The sequence below is a fragment of the Lactuca saligna genome, chromosome 5, assembly GCF_052625555.1.
Source record: "Lactuca saligna cultivar CGN05327 chromosome 5, ASM5262555v1, whole genome shotgun sequence".
In the NCBI taxonomy this organism is placed as follows: domain Eukaryota; kingdom Viridiplantae; phylum Streptophyta; class Magnoliopsida; order Asterales; family Asteraceae; genus Lactuca; species Lactuca saligna.
Genome location: NC_136421.1, coordinates 6,884,609 through 6,908,250, shown reverse-complemented (window position 1 = coordinate 6,908,250; position 23,642 = coordinate 6,884,609). Strand labels below are relative to the sequence as shown.

The 23,642-nt window shown below is 33.4% G+C and overlaps 3 protein-coding genes across 4 annotated transcripts; 1 reads left to right on the top strand and 2 right to left on the bottom strand.

Annotated features, from left to right (window-relative positions):
• Positions 1 to 219: 219 nt before the first annotated feature.
• LOC144998894 (uncharacterized) lies at positions 220 to 4,520 on the bottom strand. Its single transcript, XM_078958622.1, has 6 exons — positions 3,669 to 4,520; positions 2,911 to 3,370; positions 1,945 to 2,839; positions 1,646 to 1,854; positions 1,332 to 1,567; positions 220 to 1,257 (listed from the first exon to the last, which is right to left on the bottom strand). Exons 1-6 carry the CDS (start codon positions 3,810 to 3,812, stop codon positions 376 to 378), a joined length of 2,826 nt encoding a protein of 941 aa, XP_078814748.1. The 5' UTR covers positions 3,813 to 4,520; the 3' UTR covers positions 220 to 375.
• Positions 4,521 to 11,834: 7,314 nt separating this feature from the next.
• Positions 11,835 to 13,306, bottom strand: PNSL3 (PsbQ-like 1). Its single transcript, XM_078958453.1, has 3 exons — positions 12,955 to 13,306; positions 12,412 to 12,698; positions 11,835 to 12,229 (listed from the first exon to the last, which is right to left on the bottom strand). The coding sequence occupies exons 1-3, from the start codon at positions 13,229 to 13,231 to the stop codon at positions 12,131 to 12,133; spliced, it is 663 nt and encodes a 220-aa protein (XP_078814579.1). The 5' UTR covers positions 13,232 to 13,306; the 3' UTR covers positions 11,835 to 12,130.
• Positions 13,307 to 17,128: 3,822 nt separating this feature from the next.
• On the top strand, positions 17,129 to 18,185 carry LOC145045626 (thioredoxin-like protein CXXS1). Of its 2 annotated transcripts, none has more exons than XM_078993954.1 (3): positions 17,129 to 17,311; positions 17,515 to 17,631; positions 17,844 to 18,185. In XM_078993954.1, the coding sequence occupies exons 1-3, from the start codon at positions 17,216 to 17,218 to the stop codon at positions 18,033 to 18,035; spliced, it is 405 nt and encodes a 134-aa protein (XP_078850080.1). In that variant the 5' UTR covers positions 17,129 to 17,215; the 3' UTR covers positions 18,036 to 18,185. The 2 variants fall into 2 exon arrangements, with proteins under 2 accessions (XP_078850080.1, XP_078850079.1); XM_078993953.1 differs by having other exon boundaries at positions 17,153 to 17,311; positions 17,515 to 17,637.
• The last annotated feature ends 5,457 nt before the right edge of the window (positions 18,186 to 23,642 follow it).

Sequence of the window (23,642 nt, the reverse complement as noted above, 5' to 3'; positions counted from 1 at the left end):
TAGACCTACTCACCCCCATCTTTTGTTGTGTTCGGGATTCAACTTACCTTTTGTTTGATCTCTTTACCTTGTTTGTTTAGATTGACTGTTCATTATTTGGTTACATATTCTATTGATTAGTTATATCATTATTGTTTTGTTTGTATAGATCCTTCAAGGTGTGTTCTTGTGGTCATTTGATTTTGATTTCTCAATCACAATCAGATTGGTGTGGTCGATTTATCTACATTTTTTACAAGAACAACGGACAAAGCCATGTAATGTAATCTTATAACGTGGAAAACACAATACCTGGTTTATATGACTAAAAAAATATGTGGACTAATCACCATCTTTTCTAAACTAGAACTAGAACTATGCTCTATTGTGTTGTCCTTAATCTGGAGGAGAAGGAATTTGACAATTTGGTATCCGGGTCAACGTAGGACCTCCATTCGTCGACTGATTCTGATCATCTTTTCTTTCAGGATCCAATGACATTTCTTCTTTCTTTTGTGTACCCGATGACATGTTATCTTTCTTCTTTAGTGGCTTGATAGGTGCAGCCTGAATCTCTTTAACTACTTTTTCCAAAATAATTAAAAAATCCCGAACAACCGTGAATAATCTCAACCCTTCATCCTTCCCAGATTTCCCATGAAAGTAATCCGCTGTACTTTTCACAAGCGCAATTATTCTCTTTTCTTCCTCAAGCATCCACGAAATCTCCTTCTCAGCATTCTCAACAAAAGTTGACAAAATCAACCAAAACTCATCCGCTTCCTCTTCCAATTGTTCTTCCAAAATCTTCATATCCGTATTCAGTGATTCACGCGCTTTCAAAAGTGCATTCCCAAGTTTCGAAACCGAACTCGTCAACCCATCCGCATCAATAATCGCTGCTCTTTTCACATCCTCAAGCTCGCTACTCAAACATGAAACAACTTCAAGCCCTAATTTGCAGTAATGTTCATCGGCTTCTTCAGGAGGAGGTTCTAGAAGAAGATCTTCAGTTTTGATACTGGAGATGTTTTTCCCTTCTTTGGCTGACCGGACCGCCCGTATACCTTCTGACCGCATAATCTCTTGAACTACAAAGTGCAAAAGAGTTGTTTTTCCATCAACTCCTTTAACATCCGATAGTTTCAAAAGTGTGTCCAGTTTGAAAGCGGTTGCACTACCACGGAATGTTCCCACGTTCATCCGGTTCCCAGTTTTCAGTACAGCTTCTAATAGTTTGAGGAACAACCGGCTTTTTTTAAGTTGGACACAAGCAGCCTGTGAATTTTTTTATAAAAATTAATTAATACAAAAGTGATTATGTTTTGATGCAAATATTTGAACACACTAACCTCTAAGGTCTCCAAAGATTCTTTGATGTTGGATTCCTCATCCTGAAGTGTGCACATGAATAACAAGGATTCAAGTCTTCTGAATGCATAAGGTATTTCAACCAAAACCTTTAGAAATCGTTCTGCAGGTCCAAGTCGATGAAGATCCCCATCGTATAACCTCAACTTCAATTCTTCTTCACTAGTGGGTGCCATTTTTAGCAAAGTTTGAACAATTTCTATTGGTAGCTCATTTCCTGATTCAACTCATAAAAAATAGATGCTTTTAGTTTTAGGTGTGAGAATAAAATGGAATATGAAGAAAGAAGAATTACCTTCTATAAGCGCAGCAGAAACTTCTTCTGTTGTCACATTAAGTGCTTTTAGGAGAATAGACAAATTTTGTGCCTTTTTTGGATCAATAATTTGGACGAAATGCACGGGGGGATCTTTATTTTTCGTGGCAACATTCTTTGTGTCTTGATCTTTGTTTTTTTCAGCCGCTTGATACCCAAATAAGCTTTCAATCATTTCTTCATTAAACCTATGTGATTGAGGAACATATACGTTATGATTCTGAAGCTTTAGTGTACAATATGTAAATATCAAAGGAAAAAGAGTTGATAAAACTTACTGAAATGATCCTGATCTTATCTTATCCCAAACCATTTGTTGATCAGGTTTAGCCATAACCTTATCCCAAAAGAATGGCTTTAGCTTAGCTTTAGAAGCATCAACTTGCTCAGTCCGTCGAAGTCTCAAGGCTGCACTTAATGGCCGTGCCACAGATCCACGTAGAGGAGGAGGTGGAGGTGCACCTGCATTCCCACCAAGTTTGGGCGGTGGAGGAGGTGCTCCTGATCCTGATCCTCCAGTTGGAGGTGGTGGCGGTGGTGCTCCTGATCCTTCAGTTGCTGGTGGCGGTGGCGGTGGTGCTCCTCCTGTTTCTCCAGTTGGTGGTGGTGGTGGTGGTGCTCCTTGATTTTGCGAAGGAGGTGGCGGTGTTCCTTGAGTTTGAGGAGGAGGTGGTGGCGCTCCTTGAGTTTGAGGAGGTGGCGATGCTCCTTGAGTTTGAGCAGGTGGCGACTCAACAGAAGGAGGTTTTGGTTCGGTAAGCTGTACATGAGGGATAACATGAGCTGGAGGTGGAGGAGGATCAGCGGCAGGAGCAGGAGCAGCAAGAGAAGATCCGGTAGGAGGTGGTTGTTGTGTAGAAGATTCAGGATGTGGAGATGATTCTGTTCCACCAACCCCAATCGGAGACCCTGTGTTTCCGGCGGAAGGCCGTATAGCAAATTCCGTTTTCCCGGTAGGCCGCAAAGACGATTCTGCCCTAACTGCTCGAGGCTTTAAAGTATGTCGTAGAGACTCTTTTACCCTTGGTGGTTGCATAGAAGGATCCAAAGATGAGCCATCATTAACGTTTGGAATTCCAGAAGCATCTGGATCAACAGAGACTCTAGCATCCATCGACGAATCATTTTTCTGTCCATTTGATTGGTTATCAGTAGACTTTCTTCGGAAACCACCTAAAAGATGAATGCATTGCTGACTCAACATCAAAAAATGGAAATGAACTGGAATTTAAATTTTTTCTTACCCATACTTAAACTGAGAAGAGGCTTTTCATCATTATTTTGAATTCCACCATGCTTTTTAATGTAACAATAAAAGAGAAGGCCAGCGAGACACATAGTGAAGATTGCTGTAACAATTACAGCAACAACAACCGTGCCTTGGCTAACAGTTTCACCCAACTTTCGTCTTCCATGAAAATGATCAATAATAATATTAGGCTTGCTTAAAAAGGAAACTAAATACTTTATGTACAAGCTTGTTGTTGCAGAAAGTTTATCTTTTCTGAGTTTGGATAAAACAATACGTTTCTCCTTCAAGCAATCCAGTATAGTTTTCTTCACATGTGGGTCTTGGACATTTATAGCTTTTATTATTCTTTCTTTTCCTGTAATGCTTTTATCACAACCACAATATTCAAGATCTTCAAAAGCCTCCATTGTGTACATCAACTCTGCTCCACAGTTCACCCATAATAGTTCTGCCTGCATCATCATCCACACAGCTTAATAAGATCTAAACGATTATCACCATCAAACTTTAGCTGAAATTGACACTTTAATAGATTCTAACGTTCTAAAACATGAATATGGATACCAAGGAACAAGGGGATTTCAGTAAGTCTTTTCATAAACACCTGGTGGGCATTGGTGATGCTTATTGGAGACTATTTGCTTCTTTGATTTTCAATGGATTAAACTAACATTATGTAAAAGAAAAGCAAGTCTGATAGTTTTTGGAACACATATCAAGCTCAAAGTAAGAGGAAGAATGGAGTAATACCGTGTCCTCATCCATGGTCTCCTCCAAATACATTTGGTTGTCAGGAGGCAGTTGTTGGCGATGTCTGTCTGATTCTACTGCCTCCGCCAAAGGGTAAAGTAGAATGATAATTGTCATGAATAAAATCACCACTTTGGCGCCCATTTTCTCTTGAAATATCAATCCGAATCATTTCACCAAACAATATAAACACAACCAAAAAAACATTACACCCTAAAGCATAGATCATCGCCAATCGTAGGCAGGTTTTTCGTAAATAATTCAAACAATCTTGTTCGATAATAATCGAGAATGATAAAATCCAAACAAGTCTCGGACAAGGATAACCCCAGTTTGTCTAATTAAGCAACAAAAAAACTCGAAATTAACGAGATTCTCGAGCAAACCCTATAATCACGTATTATGTATGAGGAATATTGATTATAGTCAATTTCCAATTTCTTTTTATTTGTAAAATAAGCTTTAAATTCGTCCCCTTTTTTTATTGATATACTTTCTTCGCGCCCCCAAAGTTACACAGAAAATTCCATGAATAGAGAAAGGGGACGTCTTCGAAAGGGAGCAGCTTCGTCGACTATTTCAAGGAAAAATCATACTCCATTATGAATGTAAGAAAGATGACGGGGATATGCAATGGATCTTGAACAACCCCACCTGCCTGGTTTTCGGGTCACGATGGTGGATAAATGGTTCTTGGATTTCGATTCTGAAGGATCTGTTTTACAGTGGAATGATTTCTTCAAACAAAACCAAACTGTTGACATGTCGCCTTCTTCTTGTTCTTCAAAGATTTAATGAAAACCTTTTGAGATTCATGTTAAAAGGTTCATAAAAATCGGATTTTTTTTTCAAAAAGTTTTGGGGGTGAAGGGATAGGAATGAAATTCAAATGAGATGGTAAGGATAAAAAAACATTGACGGTCAAATCATAAAATCTTTTGCATGGACACAATTTAATGTAATGAGTCCATAAAGATTATTAAAAAAAATTCATAAATGATCCCTGTGGTTTCACAAAATCTGAAATTTAGCCGCTAAGTTCAAAAAACCTCACAGATGATCTCTGTGGTTTCAAACTTTTAACAAATGGTCATTTTAGCTGACGTCGTCATCTGTTGGCCGTTAATAGAAGGGCATTTCTGTCATTTCACAAAATAAGGACAATTTGTGAAGTTTTGCTTTATTTAAAAAAAGAAAAAATAAAATATATTTTTTAATATAAAATCCCCCCCCCTCTCTCTCTCTCTCTCTCTCTCTTAGTTAGAGATCCACCAACCATCATAGTCATCGTCCTTCACCTCCTTCTCTCTCACAGATACACAATGGTTTGAAAGCAGGCAATATAATGAATCTCTTCACATTTCTCATGAGCCCATAAACCTTCAATCTTTAATCCTTCATATTCTTTATAATTCCTTTTCTCTTTTCTTTCAAATTAAATTTGATCACACAAATCAAACCCTCAAACATTCAACTTGTGTTTGCATTAATTACTTCAACGAACCAGAACCAGAACCAAACCCCACTATATACTGCTCAAATCTTTTGTGCATACATGCTTTTTTGTTTGTTTGTTTCTATCCAACGAAATCGAACCAACAGTATGGGTCTTGAAACATGGCTAATCAAGGTCAAGAAACTGATCTTACATAACCTCGATTCCGTCCATGGTTACTCTCTCCTACCAAATGGGAAACTGGTGATCAAGAAATCAAGGGTCGGAGTATTGGCTTTTGATGACATTGGAAGAGTTTTAACATAAACTAGATTTGAATCTCACATAAAATCAACAGGCGAGGGCGAAGGCGCGATCGATGTCATATTCTGGAAACCATGGTCATAGGTGGTCGGCATCAAAGATAACATTGGATTTTATCGGTGGCTTCGGCCTTGCCAAAGTAGCATCTGCAAAACTTAGGGATTAAAATTAGGGCCAGAACAAACCTATTGCTCGCCCCCTTCTTCTGGTTCCACTTCACAAAACAGCAACAATTTGGAAGGAAACTCTGCCGCCGGTATTGGCTTTTGAGATTGCAGGAATCATCGTGACAGAGAAGATGTGTGATCGCCACAATTTATTGGAGTTGATGCTAGGGATGATTTTTACTCGATGTTGTCGAATAGCATGCGATCTTCATTGAGGAGACGATTGAAAGGATTGGGTTTACAACAAAACTTCATTAAGTAGACGTTTAAAAGGGATTGACACTAGGGGGAGAGAGAGAGAGAGAGAGAGAGAGAGAGAGAGAGAGAGAGAGAGAGAGAGGCCCTTTTATATTAAATAATTATATTTTATTTTTCCTTTTTTTAAATAAAGAAAAAACTTCATAAATGGTCCTTGTTTTGTGAAATGATGAAAATGCCCTCCTATTAACGGCCAAAAGATGACGATGTCTGGTAAAAAGACCATTTGTTAAAAGTTTTGAAACCACATGGACCATCTATGAGGTTTTTTAAATTTAGAGTTTAAACTTCAGATTTTGTGAAACCACAGAGACCATTTATGAAGGTTTGTGGATTATTTATGTACATGTCGTATGTTTGACAACATATATATTCAATTACATGAACCCATGAACCATGAGCACGTCCTTTGGGAAATATACTTGGTTTTGAAACTTTGATATTCTATTTTGAAGAATCAAATCATCTTTTCTGGTCTTGTGAGTTAGCATCTCAAGTTCATAGAGTCAGGTGACCTCTTGGATGGATTTGATCTTCCATAATATCAGTCAAGTTCGTGATATACTTGAATGGGTGGATAGTCGTCGTTGACTATGATCAAAAGAGTTGTGATGGAGGTTGTTTGTATGACTACTATACAACTCTTGTGGACCTACCGAATTATTATGGTTTTCTAACTTTTGTGATAATCATGTTGTATTCTTTTTCAAGATAATCATGTTGTATTCTTTTAATTTGTTCGCATATACAATTCAAAAAGTAAAAACTATTTGTTTTTTTTTTCAATGCCCTCAACTCTTTTCACTTGCATTTTGTATTTTTCTTTAATGTTTAATGTTTTCATGCTAGTGTCTTCTGATAATAATTCGGTTGTTCAAAAAAAATGTAGCATGTAGGCCATGAGTCAAAAATGTTGATCGTTATACATCAAACATATGTCCCCAGCTCAATGGTTGAAAAAATAATTTCACATATATATTGTTGGGAAGATTAGGGTTTGCGGTGGAGATCTGGATACCAGCTTGGATCGTCATATCACTTTCCGAACTGATATTCTACCCTATGTCTGGGTTACAAAAAATTCAGCGTATGATAATCCAAACTGACACCTACGTTTCTAGGCAAAGAAAACGTAAGCTATTATGCTAAAAGGTTCTGTGAATGTGTGATGTAAACGAGAGCTAAAGAACCTTCGTCTTCTGGAAAGGAAGAGTTGTTTATATACTAAACACGATTAGGGTTTCATTAGGGTTGGGCCGTCATTACTTGCTTTGAAAGCAAGTAATATTAATCCGGATTAGGGTTACCAAAAACTAACGAGTTTCGTTAGTTTTACCATAATCACCCTCAAGAAATTGAATTTTCCATTATGTTCCCACATGCAAAACGTAAGCTATTATGCTAAAAGGCTCTGCCCCTTGGACCCCGCTAGGGGTGCTGCCCCTAGACCCCGCCAAAGGGGCGCTACCCCCGGACCCCCGACTAATCGTCGAACCGGCTTCTGACTCAAACTTATACATGCGTGCACTCCGCACAATCCCGTACATGTATTAGAGTACAAATCATGAAGCTCTTTAGTTCACATGTTAGTTCCAGTTACTTAAAATGATATGGTGATACTAAAATCACCAACATATATATGGTTTAAACATTGGCACACCTAATTAAAATATTGTTAGTGTTCCTCGATTGACATCTCACGTGGGTCTTGAGGAGGATTGATGTGTGTTGCTCAAATGGTGCTATTTACCTTATTTTTTATATATCAAGCATTCGGAGAAGTCAACTGTTCTGTTCATAGAGAGCATATATGCGTTTTTTTGGAAAGATTCAATTTAAGCAATGTATAATTAGCGATATGAATATGGTTGATGACTCAACACCAAAAATGGATGTGGATGGAAGATTTTCATGTTTGATCATATGCATACAACCATACGCCACATACCTTTAGAGATTCATAGGCCAACGACTTATATAAAATAAAACCAAACATTATGATTTCTGCAAGTTGAAATAAAAGATAAAAGTGATACTGATATAGTGACGGCAGTTTCTATTTCAAGATCAAAGAATTTTTGATGACTTTATTTTTGATTTATTGTTGAAATTTCTTTTCCTGGTGGTATTCCTCTAGGAACCAAAAGTGCTCCATTAATTGCACTCTTTGGATTCAAAACATGCTTACTACATTACACTTGTTTTGTTCTAGCTCCTTCTTAGGCTTTGTTTAATTTAATAAACTTTTCAACTGTTCGGTAAAAAAAACAATGTTGTGCTAAGTTTTTTTTTTTTTAGTTTGTAACTTACCATAAATATTTCTACATATCTTAAATATTACTAAAAGAGAAACTTTATGACATCATCTTAAATAATCTGGACCATTGATTGTATTTCAATCTTATTTTTTTCACCCTTAGATCAAATTGCTGACATCATCTTCCCCATATGGAATGTATTTAATTCCAATAAATGTTTTCCAATCATCAATCAATAACTTACATTCATTGAAATGGAATGTATTTAATTCCAATAAAAGCTTTCCATATTTTACATCTTGAATTTTCAGTTATGAAGATTTTAATATGATCAATTTTAAAAATATATTACTAACAAATCATTTCAATCAAGGCCTTAATATTAACCATTAATATAAATCCGTTTATATTAGTAAACCAGTAATATAAAATCTTTTTTTATTAGGAAATCATTAATACCGAAAAATCATATTCAAATTATCACATACATATACAATTCATCATTGAATCCACGACTCACATTTATTTTCAATCGATTCTTTTCTTCAAACCTTCTCCTACAACATCGTTAATATTGCTTATAACTTCCATCATCATTCTCTGCTATCAACATTCGCTCTTGTGCGCTAGAAGGTCAGTACCTTTTTTCGCTTTTTATATTTTTTTCGATCATTTTTTGTTCCTATATCAAATGTATGTATTCATATATTTCGATTTTGTTTGTCACAAATTACATGAAATCAGTTAACTACTTTTCTGAAACTTTTCAAATAAACATGAAAAGGTATTAGGTACCTTTAACAAAACAAAAATTAACTATCATAGGAACTCACATTAATTACGAAAATGTTACTTTTATATATTAGAGATGATTATGATTTTTTTTAAAAAATTTTATGTCATAAGAGTCCGGCTAATTTTGGCATCATTTTAAAATATCATTGAAATTATTATGTTTTTATATATTATATCAACCTACTTTTTTATCTTCGTATAGTAACAATAAAATTTATTAATTTACACAACAAATATAGATATTTCAAATTTTGTAATATTATTATACCTTACAAAATACAACTCCTTCCAAAATAAATTTTCATCAGTAATTTCATCCATAATTTCAACAAATTTAAATTTGTATTTTATTTATATAAATTTTTTTTAATGATCCCTGATTTTTTTCTCCAAAAGTATATCAAACATTTACGTTTTAGATAATGCTGCCCTATTATAATTATTATTTTCCAAAAGTATATCCGTTTAATGAGAAATTTGATATAATAAAGGAAGTAAATGTTAATTAAATGAGATATATATTCCATAATTATTACATGAGTTTATTAAAAAAAATTATATCAAGGTGTAAACATTAAACATTTTTAAAGTGAAATTTCAGAATACATACAAACGATAATGTTGTACAATGAAATATAAAATTGAATACACTCAAAAAAAAAACACTATTAAAGCAGTCAATCTTGAAAATAACATAGTTATAAAAAATTATAAAGTAAGATTAAAATTATAAGATATTAGGAGATTTGTAAAAAGTACATTTAATAAAAGCGTTACGGTTATTACAAAAAATAAGACCGTTAAGATTAGTGAAAATACAATATATAAACTAAATTATCACAATAGTAATGAAATGTCATTATTTGATATTTCATATAATTGACAGATATATCAAATTAAATTGATGATATACTAAAATTATTCAAAGTTGCGCCAAAACTAATGCAAAATTTTTGCGAACACTAAATAAATAAAAACAAACATAAAAGCTAGCAATTTATATTTATAATCAATTTAAAATAAACCAATCATGATTTAGAAAAGAATCTCCATTGATGATATACTAAAATTAAATCTATATAACATTTAACATTTTATAAATTATATTACATAACTTTATTTGAATAAATAAAATAGTTGTTAATATTTAATACAATAGAAAAAACGGTATATTAATTGTCGATATATGTTTAAATTAGGTAACATTAGTATGCAATGAACGTCTAATTAAAATGCTTATATATATATATATATCATAACTATATAACACGAGGAAAATCGTTCAACTAATAAAACAAAAAATGATGTCTACAAAAAGATGTTTCAATGATTATATATATATATATATATATATATATATATATATATATATATATATATATATATATATATATATATATATATATATATATATATCGTTTTTAATGTATTTTCAACATATTTCAATAATACCAATAGTCATATATATTTTTTTATAATCATTATACAATATCTATAAACGATTATATGTTTTTTTATGTGTTTTCCGCGTTTAACGCGGGCTATAATCTAGTTATATACATAGATATAAAATAAATTAACTACAAAAAATATAAGGTACATTTAAATATTTTGGAAACTTATTTATTGGTTGTCATTAATGTAACATTTTAAATTCAAATTTTATTTTAAATGAACGTTGTTTTGGGATGATACATAACACATGGAAACTTATCAAATGACCTTTGCCTAAAGAGTACGTGCACTTAAATCAAAGATTGAGAGTTTAAGTATCATTATGGACAAAATATATAGATTTAGAAGTAAATTAGTATGAATATGTAAGCGTTCTTAACATGAAAACCCAATTAACTATGCAAGAATTTTATTTGGGGAATGAGACGATTTTGTGTGCCATGAGTATAAAAGGTAAAATTTAAAATATCTAATGAGACAAAGAAGAAATCTAAAGTCTCACGTTTTCATAAAGTATTCCTAAACTTAATTTTAGAGGAGTCACAATAAAAGTTTAATAAAATTGAAAGAAGCAAGGGAGGGCTTATATGACATTGAATGTGGATTAAATGTATGTTGAGTTGTCGATGTAAATATTAAGTCAATGAAGGAACATAGAAGAAATAGGGTAAGTTTGGGTTTGTTGGTAACATCTTAAGCTCTTTGACAACCAAGTTGTCCAACGACCTATCCAACTATCGACAACTTGGAGCCAATTAAGATGTTTGTTTGGTCAGTTTTGCCGCTACAGCTATCTCTAGAATCCATTTTTCTACTATAGATTACATATATATATTTTTTTGTTAACGTTGTTAGCGAAATTTCAGATATATGTTTATATATGTTGGTGATTTTATATCACTAATGTTATTTAAGTGTAATGGGGTCAATTTGTTGATCAATGTCACTTTGACAATGATTGAACAAATCGCTATGGTGTGGAGTGCACATTTGTTTAAATTTGTCTTTGTTGAAAGTATACTGCTATTTACGGGCAAAGCCCCTAAACCGATGAGGGTCCGGGGGCAGCGCCCCTGGGAGCGGGGTCCAAGAGGCCGCAGCCCCTGGCAAGGTCCAAGGGGCAGAGCCTCTGGCTGGGATTTAAGGTTGTTTATGACCGTTTGTGGACAGTTTTAGAACATAAAATTGTCATGTGGCAGTTTTAAGACAGGAAGTTTTCTGTTACATGATCATATCCGAATCTGTGGTTGGTAGACTTCTTCTTCGTAACATCAAAACATTCTCTCTTCTGTTTTTTTCTCAATTCTGAGTCTTATCCGATTAAAGATTGGGAGTACCACCCAAATACTTTAATCTGAAAGTGAAAACCATAATTCTCAGAATTTCCAAGTTTTTTATATACCCCAATTCTAACAATATATACTTATATCTCCTCATATATAGGACTCTTCGATGATCATGAACATACCATATATATACTCTCCAAAAAAATCCATATTCATTGATTTTCATGTTAACCCGTACACTTGAGAGAAATATCAATACAGAACATAATTCTGAAGAAATCCATATTCATTGATTATCAAAACATTTTTCGCACCCCTAATTTCTAACAAACATATGACTATGTTTGAACATTAAGAGTTTGGAATATGTATATGATCAACACATGTTGTATTTCTATCATCATATAGAACAATTAACAATAAAAACAAAGCTGAGGAAGATGATTCACAATCATGGCACATACATTTCATGTCATGACAAGTTTTATGCCATTTTCGTCATAACTTCTTGAAGAATAACTGTTGTGTCTTTGTACAATAATTCAGTTTGAGGAAGGTCTTGTTTCTTTACTGCATCTTCTAGCTGTGAAAAAAAGATGAGTCACACGTATATACAGAACAAAATGCACTTTTACGGTTTTACCCTCTCTTTTTCAAATTTATTGATTTCCGAGTATGGTTTGACTTTTGACTTTGGTGATCTTCCATGACCAAAAGTCAAGATTATAACCTTGATCTATGTATGTGGTGTTTTGAATTAGTTACCTTTTCAACCGTATCAAACAATCTGTTTGCAAGATCGAGGAGTGGTGGCTTTTCGTCGGATGTAGCAGCAGTGATCACTTTATCAAAGTCAAAGTACATGAACGTTGACTTGAGACGCAAATACTTTCGAACATAATTCCATGCATCTTTACCTATCAAATCCCCCAATGCTAGAAGATCAAATGCGTACTTCTTTAGCCGAAATTGTCTTCCTTTAGTCCCAATATCGGCTATGTACACTCCCGTCTTTAAGAAAGACCGTGTGCCCGTCTCCAAGTTATCGATCACTGTAACAATTTTGACTTTCGAAGTCAAAGTCGTGAAAAATTCTAACACTAGACTCAAAAGCAAATTCCTTATTTTTATCGAACTTGTCGACAGTAGGTTAAATATCATCTTAACTACTTCAAAAAGGGAAAACATTCTACATGATTAAAAATTCATATTGATTAATAATCTTGAACTGAAAAGTGATGTGTTTGGACTTTTAAAGTTAAAATTAACATTCTTTATTTTGTTGAAAGAAGGATACGAGAGAGTTACTATTTAAGGCCCGGGGTATCGGAATAGGTCCGGTGAGCCAAAAACCGTTATCTTCCGCAAGAACAACGGAAATGTTGGAATTTGCAAAGAGTCCCAAAGAGCCGAGTCCTAATGCCAGTCTTCTTGTTGGTTTTAATGGGTGGTTTTGAGTTTCCTCCGCATTGATTCCGGTCAAACGGGCTGTACCTGCATCTGGCCGGGACTTTCCGTCGCCGGAAAGCTTTGGGATGGCCGGAAAAGTGATGAAAATTTGGTTAAGGTTTGCCATCGGAGCCATGGTTGTAGCCTGTAGGTGGTGTTTAGCTGATAAGAGAGTTATGGGTTTTGAAAGATTGATGGGTGTTACCGGCCACGAAATAGACATCCTAAACTGAGGGCAATTCGGTAATTTTACACAGCCAGATAGGCCACTTGGGCCAGTTGATAACCTCTATGGTAAGTCTATGTCTATGTAATATGTATATGGAAATTTTGTGGGCTTTAGATTTATACAATTAGGCCTGTCTGTCATGTGGCCCAATAGACTCGAATTTGCTATGTGTCACGTGACGTTGAGTAAAACCTCATATGACTCATTTAGTGACGTGTGCAAAATTCTGTTTAATCTGCGAGAAAAGAAATAGAATAATCAAACGGGAGTTGTACTTGAAGTCGTGAATACTTCAACGCAATACAAAGTTGTTTAATTCAAAAAATTAAAGAGAAATATCACAAAATTCCTATTATGTTTTTAAAGTTAGATTGATCAAATCCTTAAAATTATTTTCTGGTTTTATGGGGATTTAAGATAGGTTACAAAATATTTTTTTAGTCCCTTCAACGTCTACATGTGACCATTTATACATGGCAAAACTCACTTTATACACCCATAAAACACAAAAAATAAGTTTGAACATCATTTAAACCAAAACTCAAAAAACTCACTTGTTTCATTAGTAATTTGAAGCCATTCATCAATATGTTTTGAAAGCACTTGAGCTTACCCAAGGAACCAACAACCACTTATATGGTGTTGTCCGGTGGGGCTGACTACATCTCCGCCAATTATTTTTCTACATATTTGTCTCCACGCGCCACCAATGTGCTAGCAGAGTATTCAATTTTTCTTCCTTGTTGCTGCATACAAAAAGCAAAGGCCAAATTGAACAAGAAGGTTGCCCACTAATTGTCGTCATTTTCATGTCTTGTCGAGACGGCGGTGATGAGATTAATACGATAAATGTCTCTGTGTTCAAGAGAACCACTCAAAAGTCAAATTTGCATCAACTTAATTTCCTTAGAAACCTCAAAATTTAAAGAGCAATTGAAGCTGTTTAGGTTTTCGAATTGTAGGATTTTATGGTTATAATCTAAGGTAAAGATTGTGTATGTGTGTTTTGTGATTTCAATTGCATTCTAGTGATGTACAATGTCGTGAAGGTGTGAATTTTTTCAAGTTGTGATGTGATTTGTTACTTGATTGAATTGAGTGGTCGAAAGTTGCCTTTTCAGGGATCATATGAATGTGTTCAATTAGGGTAATTGATGCTTCTTTTGACTTTATATACATGATACATCACTTGAATTCTATTTTTGAAACCAAAATGTTGCTTGTGAATTTCTTTACTTTCTGCAATTTATATTGTCTTCTAGTTTGTTAACATGATACCTGGTTAACTGTTTAATAGTTTAATCTGTTTAATGGGTTGCATGATAGAGGCATAATGACATTCACAAGTTATGTTATGGAGTTTCCTTAAGCTACCTATGCTACTAAAGTTATGGAGACACAACACACGTTATCCATTTAGAGATCTAATCCAACACAACTTAGCACCCATGGAACAACAAGAGCTCTATCATCATCTTTCCCTGTTCATTATACCATTTTGGAAGAGAAGCATCCCAAATTATTAAAATTTTAATAGTCTTCAACTAATGGGACTATTGGTCACATTTTTCTTCATCGTTAGGAATGTCTTCAGATCTTCATTTATCTTCCATTTCTTCATATTCAAGATTGCTGAGATGAAGTCGACCTAAAACAGGTGTGTGTTTTTAAATTTTGGTTTAAATGATTCCCAAATTTATTTATTTTTGGTTTTATGTGGGCATAAGTTGAGTTTTGTCGGGTCTAAATGGTCACATGACACATGTTGTATCGGTTATTAGGGGTTGAAAAGATTAAAACAAGTGTGTGTTTTTAATGTGTGCTTTTGAGTTTTGGTTTAAATGATCTCAACCTTATTTTTTAGCTTTATGGGGGCATAAGTTAAGTTTTGTTGGATCTAAATGGTCACATGTCATATGGTGTGCCGGTTATTAGAGATTGAAGAGACTAAAAAAACAAATCATAACCTACTTTATACCCCATAAAACAAGAAAAGAACTTTAAGGTCTGAATCAATCAACTTTAAAAACATTGCAGATTTTTATGTCATTTACTAAAAAATTAGTTATTACTTCCTGATACATATTATTATGCAAGTTTTCAAAAAAATTAAACAAAAAATGTTTCTAATCAACTTATCAACCTAACCGGAGGGAAAAAAAAAAAAGAGGAAATATCCGGTTTCACTTGGTGTGGCTCCACCCTCTATGGACTATGGCATCTCTAACCGATAAGTTTGATCCGTGTAGGAATAATGGATATTAATGCTGACGAGGATATATAATATCAATCAATTGGATTAGGAGATATAGTTTGTTGCCATCTTAATCCAACCTCAATTAAACAATTAATATTTTCACATAATTGATAATAATTTGCTTCTTATGTTGCATATTATAATGTTTGCTTTTTTTAAAATGGATTTTTATCACAAATATGTAAAATTTTCATTATTGATTTGTATAACTAGCATACCATAATTTTAAAAACAATTTAAACTCTTTAAACTAGAGCACGTAAGAAGCCACCAATCTATCAATCCAATCCAATAATTAGCATGTTAGTTTGAGATTCCAAATCCATTTTATTAATTGAGTTGAGTTATGTTTTATAATTTTTAACCTAATTTCAACCCATCGATCCATTTAATGATTATGTTTATTAAATAGTATTATTTGTAATTTTATTTGAACAATTGGGCTCGGTACTTGTTTTTTTTTTTTTTTTCAAACTTCAATAGTTATTTGAGTTTGTAAATTTTTAGTTTTATTTAAATAATGATTAGAGATATGTAACATACAAGTTCAATTTAGTTAACTTTTTATATTTAAACGGGTCTATCCACATTTATTAAAAATGTTAGGTTGTGAAAAAATATAAACATATCAAACCCTATTTCAACCCATTCATTAAACAAATTGAATTGAGTTAGAAATTATAAGCCCGTTTAACTAAACCTAATCTGTTGTCCCTCCTATTTTAAACTTTAACAATCTTCAATTTCTATCGACTAAAAATATATAACAAATCACATACAAAATAGTCAATTCTCGTGAATCTCGCATACAAAAAATATAAAACAAATCGCTTTAATTATTATATCAGACAACTTGTCTTAGTATAAATGGTCAAAAACCATATCACATAAATGTAATGGTATAGAAAAAGGGGAAACGTGTTTTAGGCTTTTAAGGCTTTTCTTTAATCCAAATCCACGAAAAAAATGTTTTTTTCTACTAAACGATGTCATAAGGTAATATAGATCTTACATCTTATTGATTGTCTGCATTGAGTCATTGACCATGTTAAGATTACCAAAAAAAAAAAGTTCTTTTGTAAAGTTTAAGCAATTTCTTGATGATTTTTAAATTTTGATGACCAAATTAAAATAGGTTTTCATTTTTGTATTTACCCAAAATCAGATATTATTGTTCCAAATACATCTAAACGATTTTTCTTTTCAAAGTTCAGACAAATTCTTGGTAATTTGCAAACTTCAATGACAAGATTAAAATATTAAACAAAATTAAACTGTGAATACATACCATATACATGAATCTCGGTATCTAATTACACTTCAAAGACAAGAATAAAATACATTAGAATTTAGATTAATTTTAATTTTTTTTCTATATTTATATTTAAAATAAAAGATTGATTACATAAAATAAAGTTCACTTTGTAATCAAAGAAAAGATCTTATCATTTATAGCAAACATTTTTATATATTGAAAGCAAAATTATTACTTTTGATATAAAAAAAGTGGGTTAAAGTTGACTTCAAATACTATTGGCTCACAAAGAAGTTGTTCCCTCTCAACTTTCTATAAATAGCCCGAGTTTATATATAAGCCTTCAAGCTATTAGCAAGAAGAATCCCTAAGAAAAACAATGCTTAAGAAAGGTGTCAAATCTAGAGTCGTGCAAGTAGACTCTCAAGAAAAATGGAACCACATCACATCTAAGCCTATGTATCAAGATTCTCCTGTAAGTTTTTTAAGCTATATCATATTTAGATTTATGTTAACTACTTTTAAAAAAATAAAAAAATATATCTTAAAAGAATATATATATTACCCATTGGACATTAAGTAGTTATAACCTAAGTTTTTTTTATATATCTTGAGATATCTTACATGCATTGATGAATGATACAATATTTATAGTTGATTATTATGAAACTTTTGCAGATAATAGTGAATTTTACAGCAATGTGGTGCAAGCCTGCAACAGCAATGGAGCCACTGTTTCAAGAACAAGCTTTGATACATAAAGATGCCATTTTCTTATCTGTTGATGTGGATGAGGTGAAGGTAACATTAATTATTTAGGACTAATGTAATCATTCATATCAACATGTTATTTAAATAACAACTGATATACTTAATACTTGATGTAATATTTGTTTATTTTATGTCTAATTGAAATTAGAAGCATGGTATTAAAACCGTAGATGGCCCCACTAACAGTTGGTTATTTAATATTTTAATATATATATTTTTTTTCGTGAAATGTACAGGGATTGAGGGAGAAAATGAAAATAAAAGCAATGCCTACTTTTTTAATGATGACATCTAACAAAAATAAAGAATGGGAAGTGATGGATAAAGTTGTTGGTGCTAATCCAAAAGAGATCAAGAAGAGAATAGCTGCTTTTATTCAATTTGGTTGCATACAAGTCCAAAATAACGTTGAAGTTTTAGAGTTTTAGTTAATTAAGAACAAGTTATTTCAAAAAATATCTTTAGATATTCTTCAAGATTTTGGAATAGGTTTGTAATGTAAATCCTATAAAAAAAAAAGATTGTTGTACACTTGTACTTTGATCTATCAAATAAAACATTCTAGTGAGTTTGTTAAAGTATTTAATAGTTATTTAGGACGATCTAGACATACTCAATTTGAATAGTCGTCCACGATTTAGGATGTATTTCTTTTTCCTCTTCCTGTAAAGTCCTATAAACGTTGTATTAGTAATATTATACGTACATGTAAAAGAGAAAATTCATAAAATGACCAAATTATAGGGTTTGTACGAAGAATTTGACATTGAAAAACTAAGATTTGTAAAATGATCATGCCTTCCGTAGAGATCCTTTATGCAAAAGCCTTATAGCTCTGAGGAATGTGAACAACAATGATGAAATGAAGTGGCAGGGGAAAAAGATAAAAAAAAAAATTGGTAGGGTACATACTTCCGCAGAAGATGGCTCTGCGGAAATGCGGTATGCGTTGCGGAACATTAATTTCTCTAAGGAAATGATAGCTGAAAGAATATAAATGATTCTAAAGGTTCTGCGAAGACACCTCTGTGGAACGCATCAACATCTCCGAGGATCTGTTCTTTATCTTCACACCTTTGAGGAACTGTTTTTCGGCTAACTATGGAAAAAATCGGGATTTCTTAACTGTTCTTATCACATCGGGATTTTTCATGTTCCGGCCTTCATTCCACAGCAACGTCCCCCCAAAACTTCTGCAGCCAAGCAAGTACAAACCAAACTTTTTTGTGTGATTTTACAATATTACCACTATCACCTCAATTCTTCAAAGTACCATTTCTCAGAGGTTCAAGGCTTCCGCAGAGCCCACCTCTACGGAAGTCATGATCATTTTACAAAACATGATTTTTCATGGTTAAAATCTTCAAACAATCACTTTCCTATGGTCATTTCATGAATTTTTCTCTGTATAAAATTATACTAAATTATTTTTATAAGCCTAAACAAGATAAATTTTCGTGGTTTCAATAAACACCATACTTTGGATATTTAACAAACGGTTCAATTCATAATTTCATTTGCAAATGATCAATTCAATACACAACTGAACAACAAAATTTTAAAATCGAAACACTACCAAAGATGATCAGATGAGCCTTAACCACAAAAATTAAAAATTAGAGACGTTAAAAATCAAAGATGAACATTAACAAAAAAAATAGCTCCAAAAAGGGGTTCCAACCAAAAAAATAAACGTTAAAATCTGTATGCATAACGTTCCAAAAAAATTATAAAATATAATTTTCATTTTTAAAATAGGTTAACCAGTTAAAATCAGTGTCGTAGAAATCAGCTTTGGCGGCCGATTAACCGGAGATTAATCGTTTGGCGGCCTTAAACCGATTACGATTACGGTGCTTGGCGGAAATTGGTCAAAATCGGTCAAAATCGGCATGTGCGGTCATGGGCAGTCTCGGCGGTCATAGGCGGGAATTATTTAAAAAATTCAAAAAATTTTAATTTTCAAATATTAAACCAAAATTTTAAATTTTCAAAAATTTAAGCTTCAATTTTAAAATACTAAAGAAAAATTTTCAAAATTTTAAATTTTCAAATACTTTGTACTTTAGGGAATATTAATTTTATTAATAATTAAGGGTCCCCGATTAATTTAATCTCCGGTTAATCCCTGCCTAGTCCGACTAATCGCTTATCGTCAGTCGACTGTCAAGCTACCGCCAAACGATTTTTACAACCATGGTTAAAACCTTTAACTTAAAATCAATAAGTTATATTTATTTGTTTGAAACCATAATGTTATCTGAGAGAGACGAATTAGAAAACAACAGAATTTAATATGTTCGATGCGTGTGTACAGTTCCACCGAGCTCTACCATGAACAACCTACAAAATATTTAATCCACAACTGTAAACATAAACCTTAGTGAGTTCTCCAGTATACCACAAATTACATAATATATACAATGCATCTACACAAAGTCCTCGACTCTAACGCCAATCTTCATACTCTTATATCTACATGCATATATCATATACAACAGACCCAACTCAAACATTCATAACGAGCCTAAACCAACCAACATAATGCCCCCAACCCCCCAAGGAGTATAATGGTGGCCCATCCCTAACTCACATAAGGAGCCCCTCCGAGGAGTATAATGGGCCCATCCTTAACTTACATAACGGGCTCAGCTCAATATACATAATGAGCCCAACCCAAAGAATATAATGGGTCTGACCCTAACCCGCATAACAGTCATTGCTAATACCGACGACTACCTCATGGGCAAATATTCATATACAGTCGGGAGTCAGATATGCAGTTGTGATATCCTCTATTTTTATAACCGAAAAAAATTTATTTATGCATTATATTATCTTTTATTTGCGGAAAATCCAAGTATATTAAAATCTTTTGAGTACAAATGATTGTCTCAAATAATAAAATCCTAAGGATGTCATAACTAATACACAACATACGTTACAACGTAAATACCTAACGGATCTAAATAATATTGCAAGTATTCTCTTCAATCACTCAACAATTCATTTAAACCTTCAACAGTCTTAACACCACTACTTGTGATACATATAAACTGAGTTGGTGAGGTTAGAAAACCTGGTGAAATACATAGGGTTTTCAATCCCACAACGTTTTAATATATATATATATATATATATATATATATATATATATATATATATATATATATATATATATATATATATATATATATATAACTTGCAAAATCAATTGTTATCCTCAACACATATATATCATACCTATGAGATAATCCACCTCATCCCGTCGATCCTCACAAAGTGACCCTATACAATGCCCTTGCGAGATCTAAATAGAAGGATCAATGCGGACAACAAGTTGAATGTGTTGCTTCGGGGATTCCCTAGCAACCGACAAGGATCAAGAAAGACAACAAATGAGATGAAAGTACATTGACGAACACATCCAAACACCTCGGATAATATAATTCATCAACACCTACAGGTAATGAGCTTGTTAGTGTTTAACACGACTGTCTAGAATGGTCAGTGGTCACCCTTTTTCATCTTACTCTGGCAGATGACTTGTCACCCTTTGGTCTGATACAGACCAATCATCCAGACGCTTAATGGTTGCCCCACTCAGACATACCTAGCAGTGGTCAGATACATACATGCTCTATCTCACAGTCCAAGTAAAAAGGAGGGAAAATACTAATATAATACTTATGGACGTACAATGTACCCCACAAAATCATCAACATCATCGAACGAGATTCTTTGTAATGCCCGTGTTTTGAGGCTAAACATTGATCTGATGATATAATAGTTAGGGTCAACAAATTTAACTTATTTCAAAGTAATAAAAATGAATTATTTGAGTATTACGTGAATTTATGTGTTTTATACTTATTTATGATAATATAATAAATTAAGAATGAAAATAAGCATCAAAAATAAAATGTTAGATAAACCCGATATCTATGAAGAAAGTTGTAGTGTTCGTGACAGGATTCCCAAAATATAAAGAACGCCGAAATCCGAGTTATAACGAAGAAGTTATGACATGTCGAAGTTTCGTGACAAAATCGGCACGACGTTGCATGGCGTAAAAAGTAAGTTTACGATAAAGTGTTTTTAGCCTTAGCGATCTATACGAAAGTTGTAGCATATATTAAACCGAGAGCGTGCATAAAAAGAACGTCCAAATCTGACTTTTTATGAGAAAGTTATGAAATTTCTAATTTTCGGCATAGCAGTATGCAGCCCGGAGTTCGAATATTAGATCAACCGATTTTTAACCGACACAACCTAAACGAGAATCGAAGGTCTTGTTAATAGTAGTTCAACAGTAAAAAGACAGACGAAAACAAACTTCGAATGAAGAAGTTATGGATTTTTAACGCACTTTTCATGTCTCGGCCTGTTAAAAATATAACTTTAAAAATAAATTCAAAATTAGCCGACGGAGCCTAGACACAAGTTGTAGAGTAAGGTCCCACCTACGCTGGGATATAAACAACGTTGAAAACAGAGCTCGTATGCGAAAGTTATGAATTTTAGAAGTCGAGATGGGAATTTGCGAGCTGGTGCAAGGCTACACCCAACGTACAGTCGGACGCCCAATGTTGACCGAAGTACGCCCCACGGTCTCTTTCCTTCTGCGGTCCAGAGCTAGCCACATAACACTAACAAATTTCGGACACCTGCCTCTATGCGCAATGTACCACCGAGGGTGCGCCCAACGTATTGCGAGGCCTCACATCTATAAAAGGGATGCGAGAGCCGGCGGATTTCTCACACATTTCACCACTTCTTTCTCTTTCTACTCTCTTTCTAAACCTCCCAAACACTCCCAAAGCCCAGCGAACCTCCCTAGCACTAGAAGAAAGCCCTGGAGCGCCCAAAGGCTCCGAGAAAAAGAGTTTTTCAATTTGAAACTCTGCCCGTGCAGAACCCGGTTTTTACCAAAACCGTTGTTTCGTCAAAGAAGATTATTTTAAGAAGCGAAACGCTATCCGAATCACCACCTTAACAAGTGAGTGCATAGTTACTTTTATTTTATACATATATATGAAGTATTTTATATAAATTACATGCTATGTGTGCATATTATCTGTTTATCTTGAAGATCTATGTTGGATGAAAGATTTAAACTTTCTATTTTTAGATCCAAGACTTTTTCTTCAGATCTGAAATGTATATATTTTTTTTTCTCAGATCTAAACCTTTTTCTTCAGATCTGAACTGTATATGTATTATTTTTATTAGCTCTAAACTTTTCTTTTCAGATCTAAACTTTTCTTTTCAAATCTGAATTGTATATCTATTTATACCTTGAGATCTATGCTGGATGAAAGATTTAAACTTCATTTTTCAGATCTAGACTATATATATGTATTTTATATCTGCAAATATGTTGGGTAGAACATGGGTAGATGGAATAAAATGATGAGAGGCCTCAATATTAACGATGATCCAGTCATCTAGCGGAGTATAGATGACGACCACAGACTTTTCTAGACAGTCTAGTGGAATGCTAGCAGGCTCGCAACCTGTAGATGTTTATTTGAACTAAATGTTCACCAGGTGTACTCCACCCTCCCCCCCCCCCCCCTCATGGTTGCCTTATTTGACATAAATTGTTGAGGTATCCCCTAAGTAGTGTTGTCACCCCAATGAAAATCCTTAGGCTAGGTCCCTTATATTAGATGCTTTAGGGACGTAAAGTGAGGATAATGAGAATGGGTAATCGAGTTTGTTTGGTTTGATGAAATTAGTAAACTTATTTATTGTGGGTTGAAAACCCTATGTGCTCACCAGGCTCCTAAGCTTGACCCACTCAGTTTCTTGTATTACAAGTAGTGGCACGAGAGCATAGTTGGATGACTTAACGAGAGAATTATGGATTATAGGACAATAGATATAAATAAATGTTGTAAAGCCTTTGTAGTATTGTTTATGCTTTTGATATGTATTAACAATGACATCTCGAGGTTTTTATTTAATGAAATACATTTCTTCGGAAATGCTTTGATAAATCTTTATCATATTTTCTTTTAGGAACGAATTCC